The 19,314-nt window shown below is 54.8% G+C and overlaps 1 protein-coding gene across 2 annotated transcripts in view; it reads right to left on the bottom strand.

Moving 5' to 3' along the window:
* Positions 1-19,314, bottom strand: part of LOC111142581 (cap binding complex dependent translation initiation factor) — a 210,050-nt gene that overhangs the window by 113,247 nt on the left and 77,489 nt on the right. For both annotated transcript variants that reach the window (XM_022495869.1, XM_022495870.1), the window contains exon 6: positions 16,403-16,479. In XM_022495869.1, coding sequence (XP_022351577.1) covers positions 16,403-16,479 — 77 coding nt within the window. The remainder of the gene's footprint in view (positions 1-16,402; positions 16,480-19,314) is intronic.

The raw sequence follows: 19,314 nt of genomic DNA, 5'->3' as shown, positions 1-19,314 counted from the left end.
TTGCGGGGGAGGGTCCCTGCAGGCGTGGCCCAAAGGACACGTCTTCCACATTGCTGCTTGTACAAAGTGAAAAACCTTGGGCAGACTGGGAGAATTTTCTTCCTTCCTGACACTCCCTGTGGCTCTGTGGTGGGCTGGGCCAGCTGCATTGTAAATGCCCACCTTGGAAGGCCTTCACCAAAGCTGGTAGGCCCCCTCCCTGGCAGCCAGAGACTCCTGCCAGGTCACCCGTGTTCCCACGACTCCTCCTGACCACAGCGGCTCCGTGGGGCTTGGGCATGGCTCCGACAACCCCAGAGGGTCCATCTCCCGACCCTGTGCTCAGCAGGCTCCTCCAGGAGAAGAGTGGCTGGCCAGGAGCCCAGCTGGACCTGCTTCAACCCCGTAGGCTGGGTGGGGGGATCTGAGGGATTTCATGGACATGGGAGGTTGCCACTCCCAGAACAGGTGGGCAGGACCACAGCCATCCTCGGGCAGGACCGAAGTCCAGTCATTAGGCCCCCAAGCCTGGCCTTCAGTTCCTCTGCCCCTTTACCACCCTCATGCTGTTTCCAACTTCCCACTCTGCCCCGCCTCGCCCCCAACCCTCATCTGCCATCTGTCTCGATAAAGTCAGTCCTGAGAAGGTGTCCAGGAGTCTGGGGATATTAGTTCCCCAGGAAGGCATCTACACCTTGCAGGGAGCAGAGGAAATGTGGATTTTTAAGGCACTTTTTAAGGATTTTAAAGAAGGCAGGCACTCATGATGGAAGTCCAGGCAGCCGAGGCCCAGCACCTCTCAAAATAACATTCATTCACACTATGATTATTCCCACAGTCAACGTGCAGATGGAAAATCCGTGGAGGGTCCATTATGCCTCTACGTAGGGCACAAAGAAGACTGGCACCCCCATGCTCACGTTAGTGGGTGCCTCCTTGCACCTAAACTCTAGACAGACACCCTGGCGGGGAGCTGGGCAGCCCCGTCCCTCGGTGGCATGGTGGTGCCGTGCGGAGGGCACATAAGACACAGCGTTGGCTGGCTGGGCCATCCTGGTCTGCAGAAGATGCATTGCTGTGATCCCAAAGACCGCCAGAGGAGACTGAATGAGAAGACTCATGTCCAGAAGGGGGCTGGTCCGGAATGGGTCACCAAGAGCAAGAGAGCCCTCTTAGCCGCCAGATGGTTTGGGGCTGCTATGTTAGCTGCAGGCTGCGGATTCGAGAAGAGGTCCCACTGTTGTAGGGGACAGGCTTTGCAGCAGGCTTCCCCAGGGGGATGCTGGAGGCCGTGGCTGTTCCTTGGCAGGCATGGGTCTGGGCTGGCCAGCCCTGTCGCTGCAGCGAGACCTATCCGGACTGTGCCGTCCCCACTGCTGGTCCTTCTTCTCCTTCCACCTCTACCTTCTCAAGCCCTGCCTTAAAGACTGTAGGGAAGCAGGATACCTGTGACTTCGATGTTCCCTCTAGCCTCCCCAATTCTGTGGCTACCATTAGGTGTCCCTGGCTACTCCCAGGTTACCCTGAATCCTGAGGTCTCCCTCCGCAGCATTTGTCAAGACCTGCAGCCTCCAGGTCAAAATGCATCCCCGGGGACCTCTGTCCCCTCTGGGCAGGCAGCCAACAGGGTGTGTGAGGCTGATCAGACTGCGCTCAAACAGGAGGCCAGCACGCTAGCCCGAGACGTGCACCTCTCGGATCTAGTGCTGCGTTCAAGGACTAGAGCATGCTGGGGAATGGGGCAAGACAGTCCCTCTCTGCTGGCTTTCTTGCTACCTCTCTCCCAGGGAGGGACCCTGGGCCAAGGCACTCATTCTCAGCAGGGAGGGGCAGGGGACATGAGACATGTGAGAGCAGAGTGAGACCCGTGACTTCATTGGCTGTGTCTTGGTCTCGGTTGTATGGCAGAAACCAATTTTCTTCTCTTTGGGCTTGTTGGAGGATTTGTGAAAATCTGGATCAGGGATTTGCAAACGATGGCCTATGGGCCAAATCCCCCACCATCTGCTTTGGTGAACGAAGTTTGTTTCGCTCTCTGGTCCTTTAGGGGTAAGTTTGCTGACCCCTGATCCAGACAGGATGCCTAGAACCAGGGGCACTCCATAAGGAGCAGCTGCAGTAACTACTTTACGATAATGGGGACAAGGGGACAGTGGTTGGGGGGACAGTTGGGATGCTGGCCCCAACCTGATCAAAACTAAGGAGGTCTTCTATTGGTTTATATTCTTAGTTTCCATAACTCGGTGCCTCTCCCTGTTCCCAAGGATGTGCCCTGGGTCACTGAATTGGGACTCTGCACACACCTCTCTCAGTGATGTCCCCATCGGGTGTGGGGGAGGCTACTCAGCTCCCAGGGGTCCTGTTGGCCCACAGAGAGGGTCTGAAGGCCGTTCCCCAGGGGTAGCATTCTGTCTGCCTCCAGCCATGCTTCTGAGCAAAGATTTGGAAGCAGCGGTCCTTGCATGCTCTGGAAGCCCAGCAGGGTGGCTAGAGTTCCTCGCCCCCCAGACCCAGGACAAAGAGAAGCAACCCCTTCCTGAGCCCCCCTGGGGGCCATGTGTGCACAGTGAACCCCTGTTTCTTTTTCTCAGCTTCTTCCTTCTGCTCTCCATGCCTCCTCCCCCTACCCAGATGCTCAGACTGTCCTACCTCAGCCTCATCTCCTTCCCCAGCCAGCCCAGGCCTGGTTCTCTGTGGCCCAGGAGGGTTTCTGCAGAGCCGGGCTATCTAATAGAGCTCTGGGCAAGGACAGAGACTTCCTCTACCTGTACGGTCGAGCACAGTAACCATCGGCTATGTGGAGCTAGCAAGAACTTGAAAAGTGGCCAGGGTGACCGAAGGACAAATTTTAGTTGACGTTTCAACTCACTTAAATAGCCACCGTGGCTACTGTACTGGACAGCACAGCTTCGGTCAGAGGGCTTGTTATTTCTTCATTACACGACTCCACCTAGAGCCAGAGGGCCCTGAAGTACCTCTGGTGGGGAGGCCCCTGCAGACGGGAAGGGACAGACTACAGAGGGCCCTCTCTCACCCATCACCACGGTTCCCTTGCAACGCCCACCAAAATGTTTCCAGTTCTGAGGGAGGTCTCTCCTCTCCCTGCTATTCTGAACCCCTAAAATATCTGCTCATCCATCCCAGGCAGGACACCCCTCACTCAGATGGCAGACAACCCCAAATCATCTTGTATTCTGGGACGTGTAAAAAAGAAGCACATGTCTCCCTGCATGGGGCCAACGGCACAGAATCCTGTGGAAGAGCGTCTGGGTATCCGAGTCAGTTCTGCAAGGTCTTGAGGAAACCGCGTGGCCTCTCTGAGCCTCCCTTGTATAACTCTTAAGATGGGGACACTTGCCTGTGTTTTATTTGCTTCCCAGACCTGCTGCGGGGATGCTGGGAGGAACACCTTGGAAGACATCTCTCCTTGGGGTGCTAATATTTGTATACTTTCTGGGGCACCCTGGTGGCTCAAGCGGTTAAGCATCCGAGTCTTGACTTCGGCTCAAGTCATGATCTCAGGGTCGTGAGATCGAGCCCTGCATGGGGCTCCACGCTCAACATGGAGTCTGCTTGAGACTCGCCCTCCCTCTGCTTGTGCTGTTTCTCTCTCTAAATAAACAAACAAAATCATAAAAAAAAAAAAATCTGTATTCTTTTCTCTCCTACCCAAGGCAGACTTCCCTGTCAGCATCTGTCAGATTCGAGGATGTCAGTATGCTTCCAATTAAAGCCCAACCTTCTATGATCACTGAGATGATAGCGCTTGAGGGAAAAGAGGTATGTGTGTGAGTGTGAGTGTGTGTGTATCTTGGAAAGTTCCCTTTCCCTGGAAGTACCTGTCAGACCCCCCGGAGGACACGTATGTTCCAAAGCTTAGACAGCAGCATCCTTTGGCTTAACACCTTCCCCAGGGAGGAAGTACTCTCGCTCACAGTCCACTCTACAGAGGAGCCACGGACGGGGGACGGATGAATGGAGGGGAGGGTAAGGAAGACACTGTCGGAAAGATTCAAAGTTGAACCGCAAAAGAAAAAACACCAAACACCTCACACCCATTCAGAGCTACTGGTGGATTTTACTAGGTCATTTAAAGTGGGGGTGGGGGGTTGGGGGGAAAGCGATGACACAGAAAGAACTAGAAACAGATACATATGGTCGCCGTCCCCTGGTATTCATGCTCATGTTTCGTCCTTTCCCACACTGTACCAGGGTTAGTCTGTATGACCAGCAGAATACGGCAGAAGGGATGGGAATGTCACTTTTGAGATTAGGTTGTAAAAGACGTGACAACTTCTCTCTGTCTCGGTGTGTCTCTGTCTCTGTCTCTGTCTCTCTCGGATCACTCATTCTGTCATGCGCACCCTACAGAGAGCCCCACATTGCAAGGAAATGAAGCTTCCGGCCAACAGCCACTGAGGAACTAAGGCCTGCCAACAACCACGTCAGTGAGCTTGGACGTGGACCCTCCAGTCCCATCTGAACCAAGTTTTCAGATGATCACAGTCCCCGCCAACAACTCGACTGAGATCTCCAGAGACACTCTGAGCCCGAACCACCCAATTAAGCTGCTCCCGGATTCCTGACCCTTGGAAACTGCGTGCAATCATAACTGTTTTTTGTTTTAAGCTCTGCATTTTGGAACCGTTTGTTACACAGCAAAAGATAACCAATGCTAGCGCCCAGGCCAAGCTCCATTTCCAGCCTCCTTGGACACGGTAAATGTTGGAGTTCCCGGAGCCGTCACACACACAGCTATGCTCACAGACTCGTGTGCCCTGCAAACACACATACGCGCGTGTGGGTCCTCAGCTGTGCACTCCTTGACATTTCATACCTGCTTTCCAAGCATCATCCCGTTCGAGCTGCAGAACAGTCTTAGAAGGTCAACATCCTTTCTTACAGATGAGAAACACGCCCGGGGCAGGTGCAGAAATGCCTCTGACCCCATGTCTAGCAACAGCCCCAAACCAAGTCTGGACAAGTCTGCACACTCAATGGGCCACCCACACATTTGGCTGTGGTGACTCCTGCTTTGTGACTTCCAGAAAGGGAAGGTAGGGGCCCAAGGGATGTTTGCTTAAAGTGAGGGACGGTTTTAGGCCTTTAGGAGCTAAAAATCCTGTCTTCAGAAAATACAACCCATCCACCCTCCCTCCCTGCCTCTCAACCCTCCCTGTACTGGTGTCTCAGGGTGCTGGAAACTCTCAGCCCTAGATCATTCTCTTAACTCAGGTCAAATGTAAAGTGACCTGCTCTGGTTACCCATTAAGACCAGGTCGACCACTGACATCCCAGTTTATAAGATGGGAGGCAAAATCAGAAAACCTGGGGGCAACAGGCGCTGTTCAGGAATAGTGGGAGGTAGAGGTGGTTTCCTCCAATTGTGTCAGAAGAAGCACCACAGTAAAAATACACTAGAGCTTCAGCCAGAAGAGTGTGCCCCAAGCTCCCCTGCTGTCCCAAGGGTGGTGGCATGGGAACTGGACAGGGGGGCCTTCGGAGGGAGCTGGCCTTTGTGGGCCCTGCCTAGAGACATTCCAGCGATCACCTCCCCACCCCACTCTTGACTGAGCATCCCCCAACCTTTCAGAACATCAGGACAAAGTCAGAATTCTGCCCTCCACCTGTCCCATCCCCGCTCTCTCCTCCTAGCCATGGCTGCAGCTCATGGTTCAAAGGCCCCAGGTGTCCTGCTCCTGGTGACGAGGCTGTGCCATCTGCTCCCCGATGCACGGAGCCAGTCTGGAACACGTTTACTGTGGCCACTGGGCCACCAGACCAAACAAACCGACACACAGCCCCATACTGTATTTTTTCCTTCTCACAACATGCCTCATCTTTGTTTTGGGTCCCACACATCTTCCTGGAGTTCAGCGCTGGCCCGGCAAACAGAAAGTCTGCAATCAGCTGAAAATTGTAGTCTGAAGACAGCTCAGGGGCTGATGTATTCCCAAGGGAGGGTGTAACTGTGGATAAGATGGCCCCCTCCCCGGGGGGCTGCTTTTGTTCTGGGCTCCCGTGTTCACCTGGAGAGGTGGCTCAGGATGCGGGGCCCCGCCCTCCCTCACACCACTAACCCAGCAGCTCTAGCATCTCCTGGGGCCTCCCCCCATCCCCAGGTCCCTCTGATGCTGCACCTGCTCCACGTGAGCAGAGAGCTGGAGGGAGGCAGGCAGAGCTCTCTGGGTGCAGGCCAGGCCTGCCTCTGTGGGGAAGGTCAGGCAGGAGGACCAGAGAGGCCCCAAAAGACCTTGTGGGGTAGACAGTGGGGCAGGTGGGATGTATGATGGGAGGGAACCCACAGGGCGACAGTTGGGTGGGAGGGGTCCTGCGCAGACAGCACAGTGAAGCCTACGTAGCAGAAGGGAGGTGTGGGGGGATGGGGGGCAGGGGCAGGCAAGGGGTGCATGCCTCCAGGGAGTGGAGGGGAGGGGGCAGGTCTGGATGAAACTGGTAGGGGGTTCTGAAGGTCCAGGAGGAAGGTTATATGCTGGCAGATTCCTTCACTGCTCTGTGCAAGCTACTTTCCTCATCTGTAAAACGGAAATAAAAACGACGTCTTTCTGGGGGTTGTGGGGGAAGATAATCAATAATTCTGCCCCAAACTGCTCAGGTGTTAATGTTTTAGGGGCTGTAAGTTTTAAGCTCCCCCTGAACTGCTGGTAAGTTTGAGTGTCCACCTACAAGCGGACCTCCAGAGCTTGCCACAGCTGTGGGCCTGTCTGCTCCTGGTGCTCCGGCTGTCTGTCTCTCTGGCTGTCTGTTCAGATCTACTTGGAAAGAACTGGCGGCTCCATCCATTCTGCATTTTCAAGGGCAGTGAGATGCCTGCAGGTGCCATCTGAGAGATGACCCCTGGGCATGCAGGGGACAGGGGACACCTCGGTCTTCATTTCCCCCCTGGGGGAATGATGCCTGTGCTCTGGGGGGGCAGAGCACAGGCATCACCTCGGAAGACCCAAGGGTTTATCTTCTCGAGTTATTTTAATTCTGTTTGCTGATGTCTTGCCTAATTGAGCTCCTGCATCACTTCTGGAAACCAGCCCCCCTTCCCCCACCAAATACTCCAAACCATAATAGTGGCCACCTTGGCTTTCCTAAAACACACTCACCGGAATAAATGACTACACTTAAATTACTAGGGAAGACTCAGAAATAACTCCTGGAGCTCAGGGTAGACGCTGATCAGGCAGGAAGGCTCCTTGGTATTTTTGAAACCTGTGCTCGCATCCTCGCTGGGAAACCCCAGGGAGTGCACCCTAGGCCCGGCCCCCGGGGACTGGGGGAACAGGAGGAGGGGTGCTCGGCCCTACGGCCTTCCCTGGAGAACTGCCCACCATTCTAGAACTCATACCACCCCTCCTCCAGCTTCTCACCAGGTGGGGCCCCCACAACCCTGGCTACCGAAGGGACCTCCTAAATATGTCCATGCATGAGTCCTCTGAACCAGGGAAGGGCTCACCAGGCGCATCTGAGCCAGAGCTGGGGTGCGGGAGGCAGAAGGTGAGTGGCTCTGTCAGGAAGGTCTTGTCTGAAACCTTGCCATTCACTCCTTCCTTTGAATTGTGCACTAGCTCTGCACTCAGTCCATTAGAAAACACCAGCCCCATGCTGTTCACCACTGGGGCACATGAGTTAATTAGGGAGCTACGCAGAAGGCTGGGAAGGACCCGAAGAGGGAGGCGGAGCATGCTGGGGAGGGGACAGAGAGCTTACCGCAGAGGACTGGTTGGGGACACAGGCTCTGAAGCCAGACTGCTCGGCTTTGCTGTCTGGCTCAGCTCCTGCACCACTCTGTGCCAATGACTTGCCCCACCTGTAAAGTGGGAATAAAACCAGTATCTCCTTGCTAAGGCTGGTGGCAAGACGAGAGGAGCTGCTATTTCATAAAAGGCTCAGTGTGTCCTGAATGCGGTGAGCATCCTGGAAATTCCTGTTAAATTGCTGAGTGACTTCTGGAGGAGTGAGGGTGGGCTGGGCTTGCCCGAGAGGGCCGGTCAAAAGGCCCCAGAACCAGGAGCATGTACCGCCTGCCTTCTGAGTGGGGTGGTCCCAGGCAGCATCCCATCTCTGGCAGCCAGAGCACCGGGAGTATGGGCACTCGGCCAGGTGGGCAGGGTAGTAGGGGTAGTAGGGGGCCGACCTAGACCACACTGGGTCCTGAAAGATGCACACGGGGCAGCAGAAATGGCCTGCCTTTCTAGACCTTTCTGGAAAGGGCACAGGGGCTGAGTTGAAGACACCAGCGGCACTGGTTATTGGCACTGAAAGCCCCAGCTGGCCTCTGGGACTTCTTGTGTACCTGCCATCGATGTCACCTATCCACACCTCTGTAGGCTGTGTGTCAGTGTCCTTGGGATTTGGCAAGAAGAATAGGCTTGGGGAGGGTCCTTAGCTCCTCAAGAGCCACTGCCTAGGGAGGGGGAAGCTGGTCATGAAGCCGAGAGCCCTGGGCTGCCTACCACGCATGACACCCCCAGGCAAGGCTACGCAGACTTGGTGCCCAGAGCCCAGTGCCTGGGGGCCCCCAGAGTTGCCCGTTTCCACAGGCTCCAACAAGGGAGGCAGGGCTGGGGGTTAACATTTCTGAGCCAACTCCTGAATGCCCACGATGGCCGAAACTGAGAGACTGAGGTCCCCAAGGAAGAGAAACTGAACCCACTCAGGTGGCTTTTCCTGGGGTATCCACCCTCCCTCTTGTCCCAGGCACAGAGCCTGTGAAGGTGGCATTCCTCCATCTCAGCCAGTTTCCTAGTCGGCAACCCTGCCACCGCCCAGGCCTCTAGGCGCGGGGCCCCCTGCTTCCACTTCTGCCAGCTCTCTTGCCTCCTGGTCCCTCTTTCCCCATCTGGCGTCTACGGGGTCTGAATACATCCTATGATCTGGAAAGAGGGCAAGAGAACGAACAGAGAAGGGCAATGCTCAGCTTTCCCAGAGCGGGCACAGACTGGGAGATGCCCACGGCCAGGGTGGGCAGGCCCAGCACCTGGGAGCTCGGCCAAAATGCACAAAATAGCCCTCCCACGGATACGGGCCCAGGCCCAAGGGACATGCTGGCCCTTCCCTGGGAGAGGGGTCCCGGGGCCTTGTTTTCTTTCCCACGAAGTGCGATGCCCAGAGCCAATCCCAAGCCTGGAGCGTGCGCCAGGGAAGAGAGGCATGAAAGGGCACCCAGGGAAGAGACATTGGCCACCTGAGTTGCAGGCCAGCCTTTCCAGGCCCTCTCACAGCCAGCTCTGCCCAGGATCGCAGCTCAAGGTGGCTACGTGGTCCACGGGAGGATCCAGCCATCATGACTGGTACAGAGGCTGGGGTCTTCTCTAGGCCTATCAGGGCTGGAATTTCACATCCATTGGACATGGATGTGGACATCTGGTTTCAAGAAATGAGCTGTTCTTCTTTCCAAGAGTGCCTGCTTGGGGGTGGGCGTGGGGGAGGGAGGAGAAGGAGCCTAAAAATAATTCCTATCTGACTCATGTTGCTTCGAATCTGACAGGGCTGCCTGCCAGGTGGGGGTCTGCCTGTCCCATTTTCTTATCTATCTTTAGCAGGGACTTAATGAGGGCAATTTCCTTGCTGGGATATAAAGACAAACCTCAGGCTACGGCAGCGTGATCTGTCGCACTGTCCCCTGGGCTCCTGGTGACAGGGTGACGATGATGGTCACTGCAGTGCTAAGCAGTCCGGGGGATGGGTGAAGCTCAGGGATGGTGCCATCCCAGGATGGGGAGAATGAAGCAGAAGTCCCCTCCATGAAACCCAAGCCAGGGGACGTCCCGGGGAGGAAGGGTCTTCTGCTCCTCCCTTCTCTGGCCCCCAGCTCTACCACCACCAGCCACACAAGATAAATCACTAGGTCTGAAATCCCATCCCTCGCAATATATTCCTTTACCTTGAGCACCTCCCCACACTGCTTTAAAGAGCGATTCACAGGAGCAAAATTCTACAAAGTCCCGCAAACACCAAATTAGGGAATACCGAACCGTTGCTCCCAGGGGATATACAGGGTTAGGTTTTTTCGAGCCCCTGGCCACCACATTTTACCCATTTGATCAATCCATAAACTTTATGTGTTTCTGCTCAAAGACAGCTTGCTTAATATAGAGTGTTGATGCATCAATGGTGAACTCACGGTCAACAGCACTCGATCGGTCCTGAAAATCCGTCCTCGGTACCAGGACTATCTATAACTCGTGCGGGAATGACACTTATCTAACACGTGTATGTTTCTCCAGAAGGTACATCACAGCCTTGTTGCCTTTAGGAACAGTAGAAGCACCTCAGCACTACACTTGGGAGCACTTTAAACAGCAAAGTCACCAACACGAAGCACACACATGTGAACATCATGGCGCTAAATCGATCATGAAAAGGACACTTGTTTGCGGGTCGAGGGCTGAAACACAAAGGTGGGGCGTCTCCTGACCTGACCTCGGCTGGGAATGTGCCTGTTGGGCAAGTCAAATTTCTTGTTGCCCCGTGCATGTCTGTGAATGACCTTGAAAGGACTGTGAATACTGATTTCGGGGGTTACACACACATTTTAGCAAGTAGGCAAATTTGCAAATATGGAATCCGTTGGTAATACGGACTGACTCTCCTTCCAAAAGGGTTAACTTAACAACTTGTGTGAATGAGCCAATGGCTAAATCTAGGGTTCTGAACGAGGTTATCTCCTGACCCATTCCTGGTTGGCAAGAGCTGGAACTTACATCCTTACAGGATAAACCTCCACAACTGCAGAGGTCATGTGTGGCTCTGAAGGGAGTGGCAAGCTCCCCTAAGCAACTGTGACTTATGGGAAGGGGGTTAAGGAGGCAGAGGGCATCCCTAGGGTCCTCGCCCCTGAGCCTAGAAGTGAGGAGAAGGAGGGATAAAGTGATTCTGGAATGGAATGAGGGGTTGCCCATACCCAGCGATGACCATCAAAGCATGGGGTAGTCATCAGGATGTGACAAAGAGTGGGCCAACCAACGGTTGATGATGGTCCTAAAATTGTATTTTCATCTTCTGAGTGAGAAGGAGGACAGAAGCACAAGGCTGCTGAGGAAGATGATGTACAATTAAGGAGGCAGCTGAAACAGAAGTTTGCCTTCTGTCAGACGACAAGTGCTGGCCCAGGAAAGGCAGACCCTGAGGAGCAAGCCTACGGCGCCCAGGACCTAGGACAGGATGGTGGGAAACGACGGGGGCTCTGAATTCTCATCTTCTTGCCCAAGGGATGGAGCAATTTTGTTCAGGAAAAGAGAACTCTGCACTAAGGTCATAAATGGCCCTGGAACACGTCTGAGGAATCTTGGAGAATGAAATGCTAGAGACTGTAGCCGCGTGCATACAGTTCCAATTTTCCAAAAAAAAAAAAAAACCAGAAAAATACAATTATTCTTTCTCTCAGAGAGTCCCAAACAGATGATTTGGAAGAAACAGTGTCACCACTAATGGCTAGCACAGATTTACACAAAACCAGACCAAACGGACTGCCTTTTCTGAAAGGGTCACTTGCCCGACACATTTAGGGAACTCTGCAGACATCAAGATTCAAGGAATGTTTCCAGGGGTTTGTCGCATCATTCTGTCTGGGGACTGGACTTATCCATTAAAACATTTTTTTTTTTAAAGATTTTATTTATTTGACAGAGAGAGGGAGCTCACAAGTAGGCAGAGAGGCAGGCAGAGAAGAGAGAGGGAAGCAGGCTCCCCGATGAGCAGCGAGCCCGATGTGGGGCTCGATCCCAGAACCCTGAGATCATGACCTGAGCCGAAGGCAGAGGCTTAACCCACTGAGCCACCCAGGCGCCCCCCATTAAAACATTTTTAATTGATATGTAAATCATACAACAGAATCTACCCTCTTAAATGACATAATTCAGGATTTTTAGTTTATTTACCAAGTTGCATATCCATCACCCCTAATTCCAGATGTCGTGTTCATTTTTATCAGTGACCCAGATGATGTCACAGAGAGCTTACAAAATCAAATCTGATGGCTGACACTCTGCCCCTAGGGAAAGAGCCTGGCACCCAGGGAGGGTTTGGGCACCTGCTGCCAGAGGAAGGGAAGGAGGGATGAGATTCTTAATTGGTTCTACAATTAGAGAGCACCGAGCCACAGTCATGTTCATTCATAGGACAGAGGCAGCAAGAGTGGCCGGAGGCTCCAATCATCCTGCAGTGTCCAGGATGTGGTCCGATCGCACCACCTGGGGACCTAGGGAGCGGGTGGTGTGCAGAAGTGTGGGGACAGCTCGCTCTCCTGCTCCTCACCCAGCAGGGCCTTCTGACACTTAGCTGGATGACCACAGCATTCTTTCCTTCTTCCAAATCTGCTTTGCACATGCAGCCAATGAACCGTTCTGAGACCTCACTTAATGAAACAGATTAATCTGGAGAACGGCTCTCCTGTGTCCCCAGCTGCGAGGGCAGTGTGGGATGGAACGGTAGTGCCTATGTTCGCTGCCCTGCTCTGTTAGGCGGCTGGGCTCCAGAGGGTTGACAGGGGCTTGTATCACCCTGGGCCGGGGCCCATTAGGAATCAGGAACTCTGGCTTTTCCCTTCCACTTAGTTCAGCTGGGGTGGTGGCAGTATCGAGTTCTACCCTTCTAGGGCTGTGCCTAGGGAGATTTGGGGGGTGACTTCTGGGGGATGGTAGGAATCCCTGGTTCCCGCACCTATCCAGCTATGGCAACTTTCACGCTCCTCCCAACCCCCTTCCAAATCCTCTCTCATGGTTAGTACAAAGCCCACCTCCTCCAGGAAGCCTTCCTCAGCCATCCCCTGCTGGCTCCTTTCTCTGAACGCTCAGATGCTGCACAGTCACACACCACGTTCTGGTGGCTTCAGGAGCCAGAGAGGTTGTGCAAGCTACACCTCTGGCCCCAGAGAGCAGGGACCAAGCCTGGCACTTCCCTGCTCTGCTCCAGAGCTCAGAATGTAGTACGGAGCACCACTCCATCAATCCCAGGAGGAGAGTTAAGTACTGCTCCCACTGGGGTGTTTGTTGTAAGGGACCACCCAGTCTCCCTTTCAGGAATTGTGCACTCCTCCCCGCACCAGCTGCTGCACGTGCTGGGGCAGACACCCCCCCAGCTCTCAGCCCCTGTGGAAACTGCCTTGGGTGATGACAGTTGCTGGTATAAGACTGTGGCAGTGGGGATATAAAGACCTGCTCCTTCACTCCATCACGGGACAGCTCTGAAGTCACCTCCCTGTAGGGTCAGAACTCCCCGGCCAGACTGCCCTGTAGCCCAGCTTATCCCTCTGCCCTACCCTGCTCCTTTCCCTTCCCGTCTACAGCTATTGCTCCAAAGGATGTGCCTCAGTAAGGGCCCTGCCCGCTCCTCTCCAACCCAGAGTCAGCTTCCCAGGGAACACAGACACTGCCGGCCGTTCGTTGCATCAGTTTGCTCGCTCTGCAAAATGGAACGGGGTGGGAAGGGGTGGAGAGAATGTCTCGGCCCAGCGGGGGAGCACTCACTCAAGGTCAACACAGGCAGTGGGTCAGCAGCATGGCCATGACTCTGCCCTCTGGGAGCCCCCTCCTCTGCACCTGCTGGGTGGGTAGATTGGGGCGGGAGGGGAACCTCCGTAGGGCCCCCTCTAGCCGGCAGGGCTCCGGGGACAGAGCACCCGAGGCCGCTGCTCTCTGAGGAGTACCTGAAATACTCAGTTAGTACTTTGCTATCACGAAATGCATCGTTTTGCCTGAAATCAGCAAATATCTTTGAGTCATTTCCCAAAAGAAAGAAGTGGTTACTAGTTGTTTAAAAGTTTTCAGAACCTTTTTCAGGACAACGACCTAGGAACTGTTCAGGAGCTTAAACTTTTTCTGCAAAACAAGGAGAAGACATTCACAGTTCAACTTTAATCACAGGGCCCCTGGGAGCAGCCCCTGGAGTGTGGGAGCAGAGGGGCCCTCCTGTCTTGTCTGCCTGGGTGGTGGACCCTGGAGGGAATGCAGGGCAAAGCTCCCTGGGATCCTAAGTGAGATCACAGGGGACAGCCCAGCCCCTCTGCAGCCATCTCCTCACCCCTCACCTTTCGATGCTTTCTGTGTACCTTGGACTCAAGAACGGGCCGGCGCTAAGCCCGTTTCTAGGGGCCTTAGAAGGATTTGATTGTTCAAGCCTCCCACTTCATAGACCCACTTTACAGAAGAGGAAATAGGGGCATGCAGCAAGTTGCCCAGGTCACAGAGTTAGTGAATGGGGGAGGCCGAATTCATATCCAGGGTCTAATTCCAGGGCATGCGTCTCTGACTTCAACAATCGGAACGAAAAGCAGCAAGGGCACACCCAGCCTGGCCTCCCGCCGGAGCAGGGATATGAAGCAGACTTCCTGCTCCAGGCTACAAGGCACCACACAGGCCAGCTTCAGCGACCAAGACGTTTCTTCCCCGAGCCCATCTTGGGTCTAGCTGAACACCATCTTCTTCCATTACCAGCTAGCTGCCCCTGGTTTGGGTCCCTCTGAATGCGACGCAGCTGCTCTTAGCCTCCGTGTAAATCTTTCATGAGTTTATTGGCGTGACCGTTCTTTCCCTGCAGCCTCCTCTTCCCTGGCCCCGTCCCGTTAGCCTCTCCTCCCGGGACATACTTTCCATCCCTTTAATCATCTTTATTGCCTCGCTTTGGACCCTGTCCCGGGTCCACATCCTCTGCGAGGTGCGCTGACCTAACCGGGCATTTGTTAACACGAGCGTGGCCCGGCGGAAGGTCAGCTTCCCCGTGCGTGCGTGTCACACCGCTCTTCCTATATTTCTGGGGCAGAGGCTGCTTTCCGGAGGCCCACCACTGTCCGGGGGTGGCGGGGGGTGGTCCCGTTTAGACAGGAGGCCAGGTCCATGAGCCAAGGTGTAGCTGACCTGGAGAGCAGCAGCCTGCCGCTGCTTCTGGGTCAGGGGGTGACTGACTGTACATTCAAAGCTCGGGGACTCCCTGTACCTCCAGACACAGACTCAGGACCGGGGTAGGGGGCAGGGGAGGAGGGACACCCAGCCTCTGCTCTCCCTCTTCCCCAGTCGCCCGAGAGCCCCATTCCCCTTTTAGAGATGTGCTCCCTACTTCTTCCCTCCTCTAGGAGCCCAGAAATGAGGCATTAGCCTCGGCAAAGCAGCACAGCACTGAGGCGGTCCACACAGCAATCATTCTGGTCAAGCCTGGCCCAGGGCTTGGTCCAGTGCTCCTGGCTCAGTTTCCCCTTTCCCTGCTGCTCCATAACATGCCTAGTGGTTCTGATTCCTAAGCCAGGATGGCCTTCCTCCTAGTTAGTGGTGTGGTTCCTGTCTCCTGGGAGCGCCTCTCACCCGCTAAGTCCACCAGCTGATGACAAGGAGTCCTGGGGACCTGTCCTCCAGGCGGCCTGAGCTGTGGCCAGCACCCAACGTGCCTTCTTCAGGGCCCCTGTGTGGAGGGGAGGCCCAGGGACCCTAGTCAGCCACAGCCCTCATTTCAAGGGGGCAGGCACCTCCACTTTGCAAGGAAGGGATGTCACCTAGACTGTTACCTTGGTTCTCTAAGAATATTCTGTTCGTTAAAGGTAAAACCATAGGCCATCCCTTTGATCCAAGAAGAGATTCCCTATAGAGGCACACGTCTCATTTTAATTCCCTGGGCAGAAGCCTTTTTTCTCTTTCCTGCTCTTTCCCTTCCTTCCTTTTTTAAAAATGTTTCCAACCAGAAGTAATTGATGCATATCCAAACAGAAAATACACTCTAACCCTGCTTTACTATGAATGTCCACAGACTACAAACGTCGCTCTGTACCTGGTGTTTTCCACTTGAAATCTACCACGAAGACTTTTCCATGCAAGAAAGTCCCCCCGGGAACAAAGGCAGGTCTTCCTGGGACTCCAAGCCCCAACTGCCTCGGGGCACTTTTTCCAGCCCCTTGCTATTACCCAGCACGCCGAACCATGGGGAGACCCTGGGTTCTGCCCAGGTTTAAGTGAGCTCCTCCAGGCACTGGAGAGCAGGTGCGTGCGTGGCTGCTGATCTGCGGGTCACCTGTTACCACAGAGCTGAGCACAGCCAGCGACGACCTGCAGTGACTAGGGAAGAGCAGGAGACACAGATACCCTTGGAATCGTGAGCTTCGGAGCCTCCTGGAGGCCGTGTCTCAAAACACACGTCAGCTGGGACCAAGTCCCTTGAGGACTGCTGTCCTTGCTGCAAATGGAAAGAGCCTTTCTCTTCCTGAGCTGTGGAACCAGCACCCTGTCCCTGGCCTCCTGGAGGGATCTGTTTCCTGGGCCAGCCCCGAGAAGTGGGGCTCCCGCTTCCCAACTGGTACCTGACCCCATCGCTTCATCTCATGGGTATCAGCAGGTCCCCGGGAAAAGCAAGACCCAGGTCAGAACCAACGGAGCTAGAGACAGCCGGCCAAGGACAGAAAACCCAAAGCTCTCGACGGAGTCTCTCCTACCTCCGGTCATTTCTCCTCCGTCGGAACAACTTCTTCGTGTGGGCGATCTCCACTTCGTGGGGCATCGGGTGGTAACCCTGTGTGGTGTGGGAAGAAGGGGGATGGTGAGTAACTTGTGAAAGAGAGCAAAGACCTTCTTAAATGTAACTATGAATGATAACGTCATCAAGGAAATCAGGAGTTTGGAAAGACTAGACTCTCACCGCCAAATCCAGACTGAAAAATGGAAACTGTGTTAGTCAATTTCCCACCAGGCAATGATGCTGGAATTACAGGACTGAAGAACAGTAGGGACACAAAGGGGACCTCAGAATGTGTTATATCCAGTCACGCAAATTCCAGATCACAACGCTCAGGGCCAGAGGGATGAATGAACCCGCTCAAAGTCTTGCGGAGAATTAGCGACGTTGTTGGGGCCAGATCCCGGATTCATGGCCGCATGACCAAGGACAAGTTACTCTTTGAATGCTCATGACTTCTCTATGTTTCCTGACACACTGGGGATGTCAGGATCTTCTCTGGGCTGTCGAGGGGACCAAGGAGATGCAGCGCCTTGCAAACCCTGAGTGTCATGGAGATGCAGTGTGCTAGGACCCCGGCTGCCTCACCCTGGTCCAGGATGGCCCGTCCAAATCCGCCCCAAGACCCTTATTCCTCATACTCCTGGGGAGTGTTTAGGAGAAACAAGAAATACTTCAATACATCCCTCTTAAACTTTAAACTGGGGAAAATCCCAAGAATGGTCTTTTGTACATTGTCATCGGTACAACAGCTACACACCTACGTCAAGGTGAGAGATGGACCCTCTGCTTATAACAGGGGGCTGATTCTGCCGATGCCAGGCCCCAGGCAGAATGATCTGTAGAAGCTGGGCTGATGGTCAGCTCTGTTCTTAACCATCGCCCTCCCCCCAGCAGGAAAGTGTGTTATGGTGGGACATGGGTGCGAGCACTGGCATCACATTATGGGCAACCTGTAGGGGTCGGGGTGGGCAGGGGGGTGGTGGAGGGGACCTGGGCCTGGAGGGTTGGGGGGAGGGGGTAGGCTGACTTGGGCCTGGGATACCTGTGTACAGGTCTGATGCAGACTACACCCGGAGTGTCACCCCCCATGTGGCCCACGAGGCCCTTCACATGCACAGGGTGAGAGGGAGTGACAGGGCCCAGTGTGCTGCAGAGCGGTCAGTGAGCGTTCCTTTAGCCCAACCATCCATACTTTATAGATGGGTAGACTGAGGCCCAGATCCTCTATGGTACCAGCCCTCTAGTTTCAGGCTCCACCATGGAGGGTCCCATCAGGCTGCCTTCTCAGGGCATGGCCAGCAACCAAGGTGGGCTGGATGTTGACAGCTCTGGCCAGTCTCAAGGAGCTTCCCAGGGTGGGGCAGTAGGAGGACAACAGGCAACAGGCTCAGGAGGACAGGGGACTCTAGCATTATGCATGCATCATGGCCTAACCTCCTACGGAGTCCAGGGAGGGAATGCACATTTCAACATTCATTGTCATAACACCCCCTGCCTCCTACCCTGTCCCTTGCCTCCAATAATCTGGCTGAAAAGTCATGAATGAACTCTGGGCTCCAGACAGCCACAATGGGCCTCTGCAGCCTTAGGATGTGCTTTGTTTAATGGTTTTCTCAAAGGATATTATTTGCTTTTCTTTAATACAAAACACAAACAAGGAAAAACACCACGTCTTCCCCTCTCATTTCCCCTCTCCCATCCTGACCCAGCTCTGGGCTGGCCCCTTCCCTCCCTCCGGGCCTCGGGTCACCGCAGGAACACACTGGGTGTGCCCCACGCAGACAATGGAAGGAAGCTGAGGCTCCCTTTCAAGCTGGCGGTCTGGACTGGGACCTCACCTCGGGGAGGGCAGACGGAGCTGTCCGCAGCCCTGGGCCTTCCACGAGCCTGGGATATGCGGCCGCCCTTGTCTGAGCTTCAGAGTCCGGGGCTCTGCCCTGCACCCTGTCCTCATCTTCCACGCACCATAGCAGGAGGCAGCTGCCCTCGGGACTCCAATGCAGTTGCAGTCCTAGCTCTCCCCGAACTCAGTGTGGCCCAGGGGACCTGCCGGCCACTCAGGGCTTCTAATGAAGTGTCCATCCATCTATCTTCCCTCTCAAATCAATATATATGTGTGCACGTGTAGACGAGGTCACAGTAGTCCAAGCATGGGCTCTGCAGCTGTACGGGGAGCAGCCAGCTCCTGGCTCTCCCTTTCGATGATGGTGCGACTTCGATAGCTAATCTCCCCTCGACAGCTCTCGGTTTGCACATCTGTCGTAAGAGCATCAGCCTCCTCGGGTCCCAGTGAGGGTTAGCTGAGCTGATGAGGGTAAAAATAACGTAGCCTAGGGCCTGGTACGGAGCAAGCCTCCGTAGGTCTCTCCGGGGGTTTCTCCGCCTCCCTCACTTTCATTATCTTCCCCATCATCCTGACACTCAGCTCGGGGCCGGGTGGGCCCAAACCAGCCAGGCTGCACTGGTCCCTCTCCTCGTGGCGCCCCCAGTCCTGGCACAGAGACTGAGGTGGTTTGCCGGACGATGGGGGAGCTCAGGTTAGGGAAGGCAGAGGGATGAGCAGAGAGCTGGTGACCCAGCTGCGGATTGGGAAAGGAAGGCAGAAGTTCGGCCTGCGCCTTCTTTGGCCCGAGGCTGGCAGACCTCACGGGGAGGCCAGAAATCAACTAAAGAAGTGACAAAGGACAAAGTCTTGCACTTCTGAGACCCTCCCTCCCCAGGAGCAATCCAGGCTGGGGTGCTGGAGGACAGGTCCCACCCTCAAGACCACTTGGAGCCGCAGGCTGTAGGCATCTGGGTGAACGAATGAGTAAGTGCATTGCACACGACTTTCAGGGGCTCCTGCAGGAGACGGGGCGCACGATTCACACTGGCTTCCCTGGAGGGCCT

This window comes from Enhydra lutris, unplaced genomic scaffold, assembly GCF_002288905.1.
Source record: "Enhydra lutris kenyoni isolate GAN:26980312 unplaced genomic scaffold, ASM228890v2 scaffoldscaffold8, whole genome shotgun sequence".
Taxonomy (NCBI): domain Eukaryota; kingdom Metazoa; phylum Chordata; class Mammalia; order Carnivora; family Mustelidae; genus Enhydra; species Enhydra lutris.
Note: the sequence above shows the minus strand (reverse complement) of the source record. Positions and strands in the feature narration are given on the sequence as shown.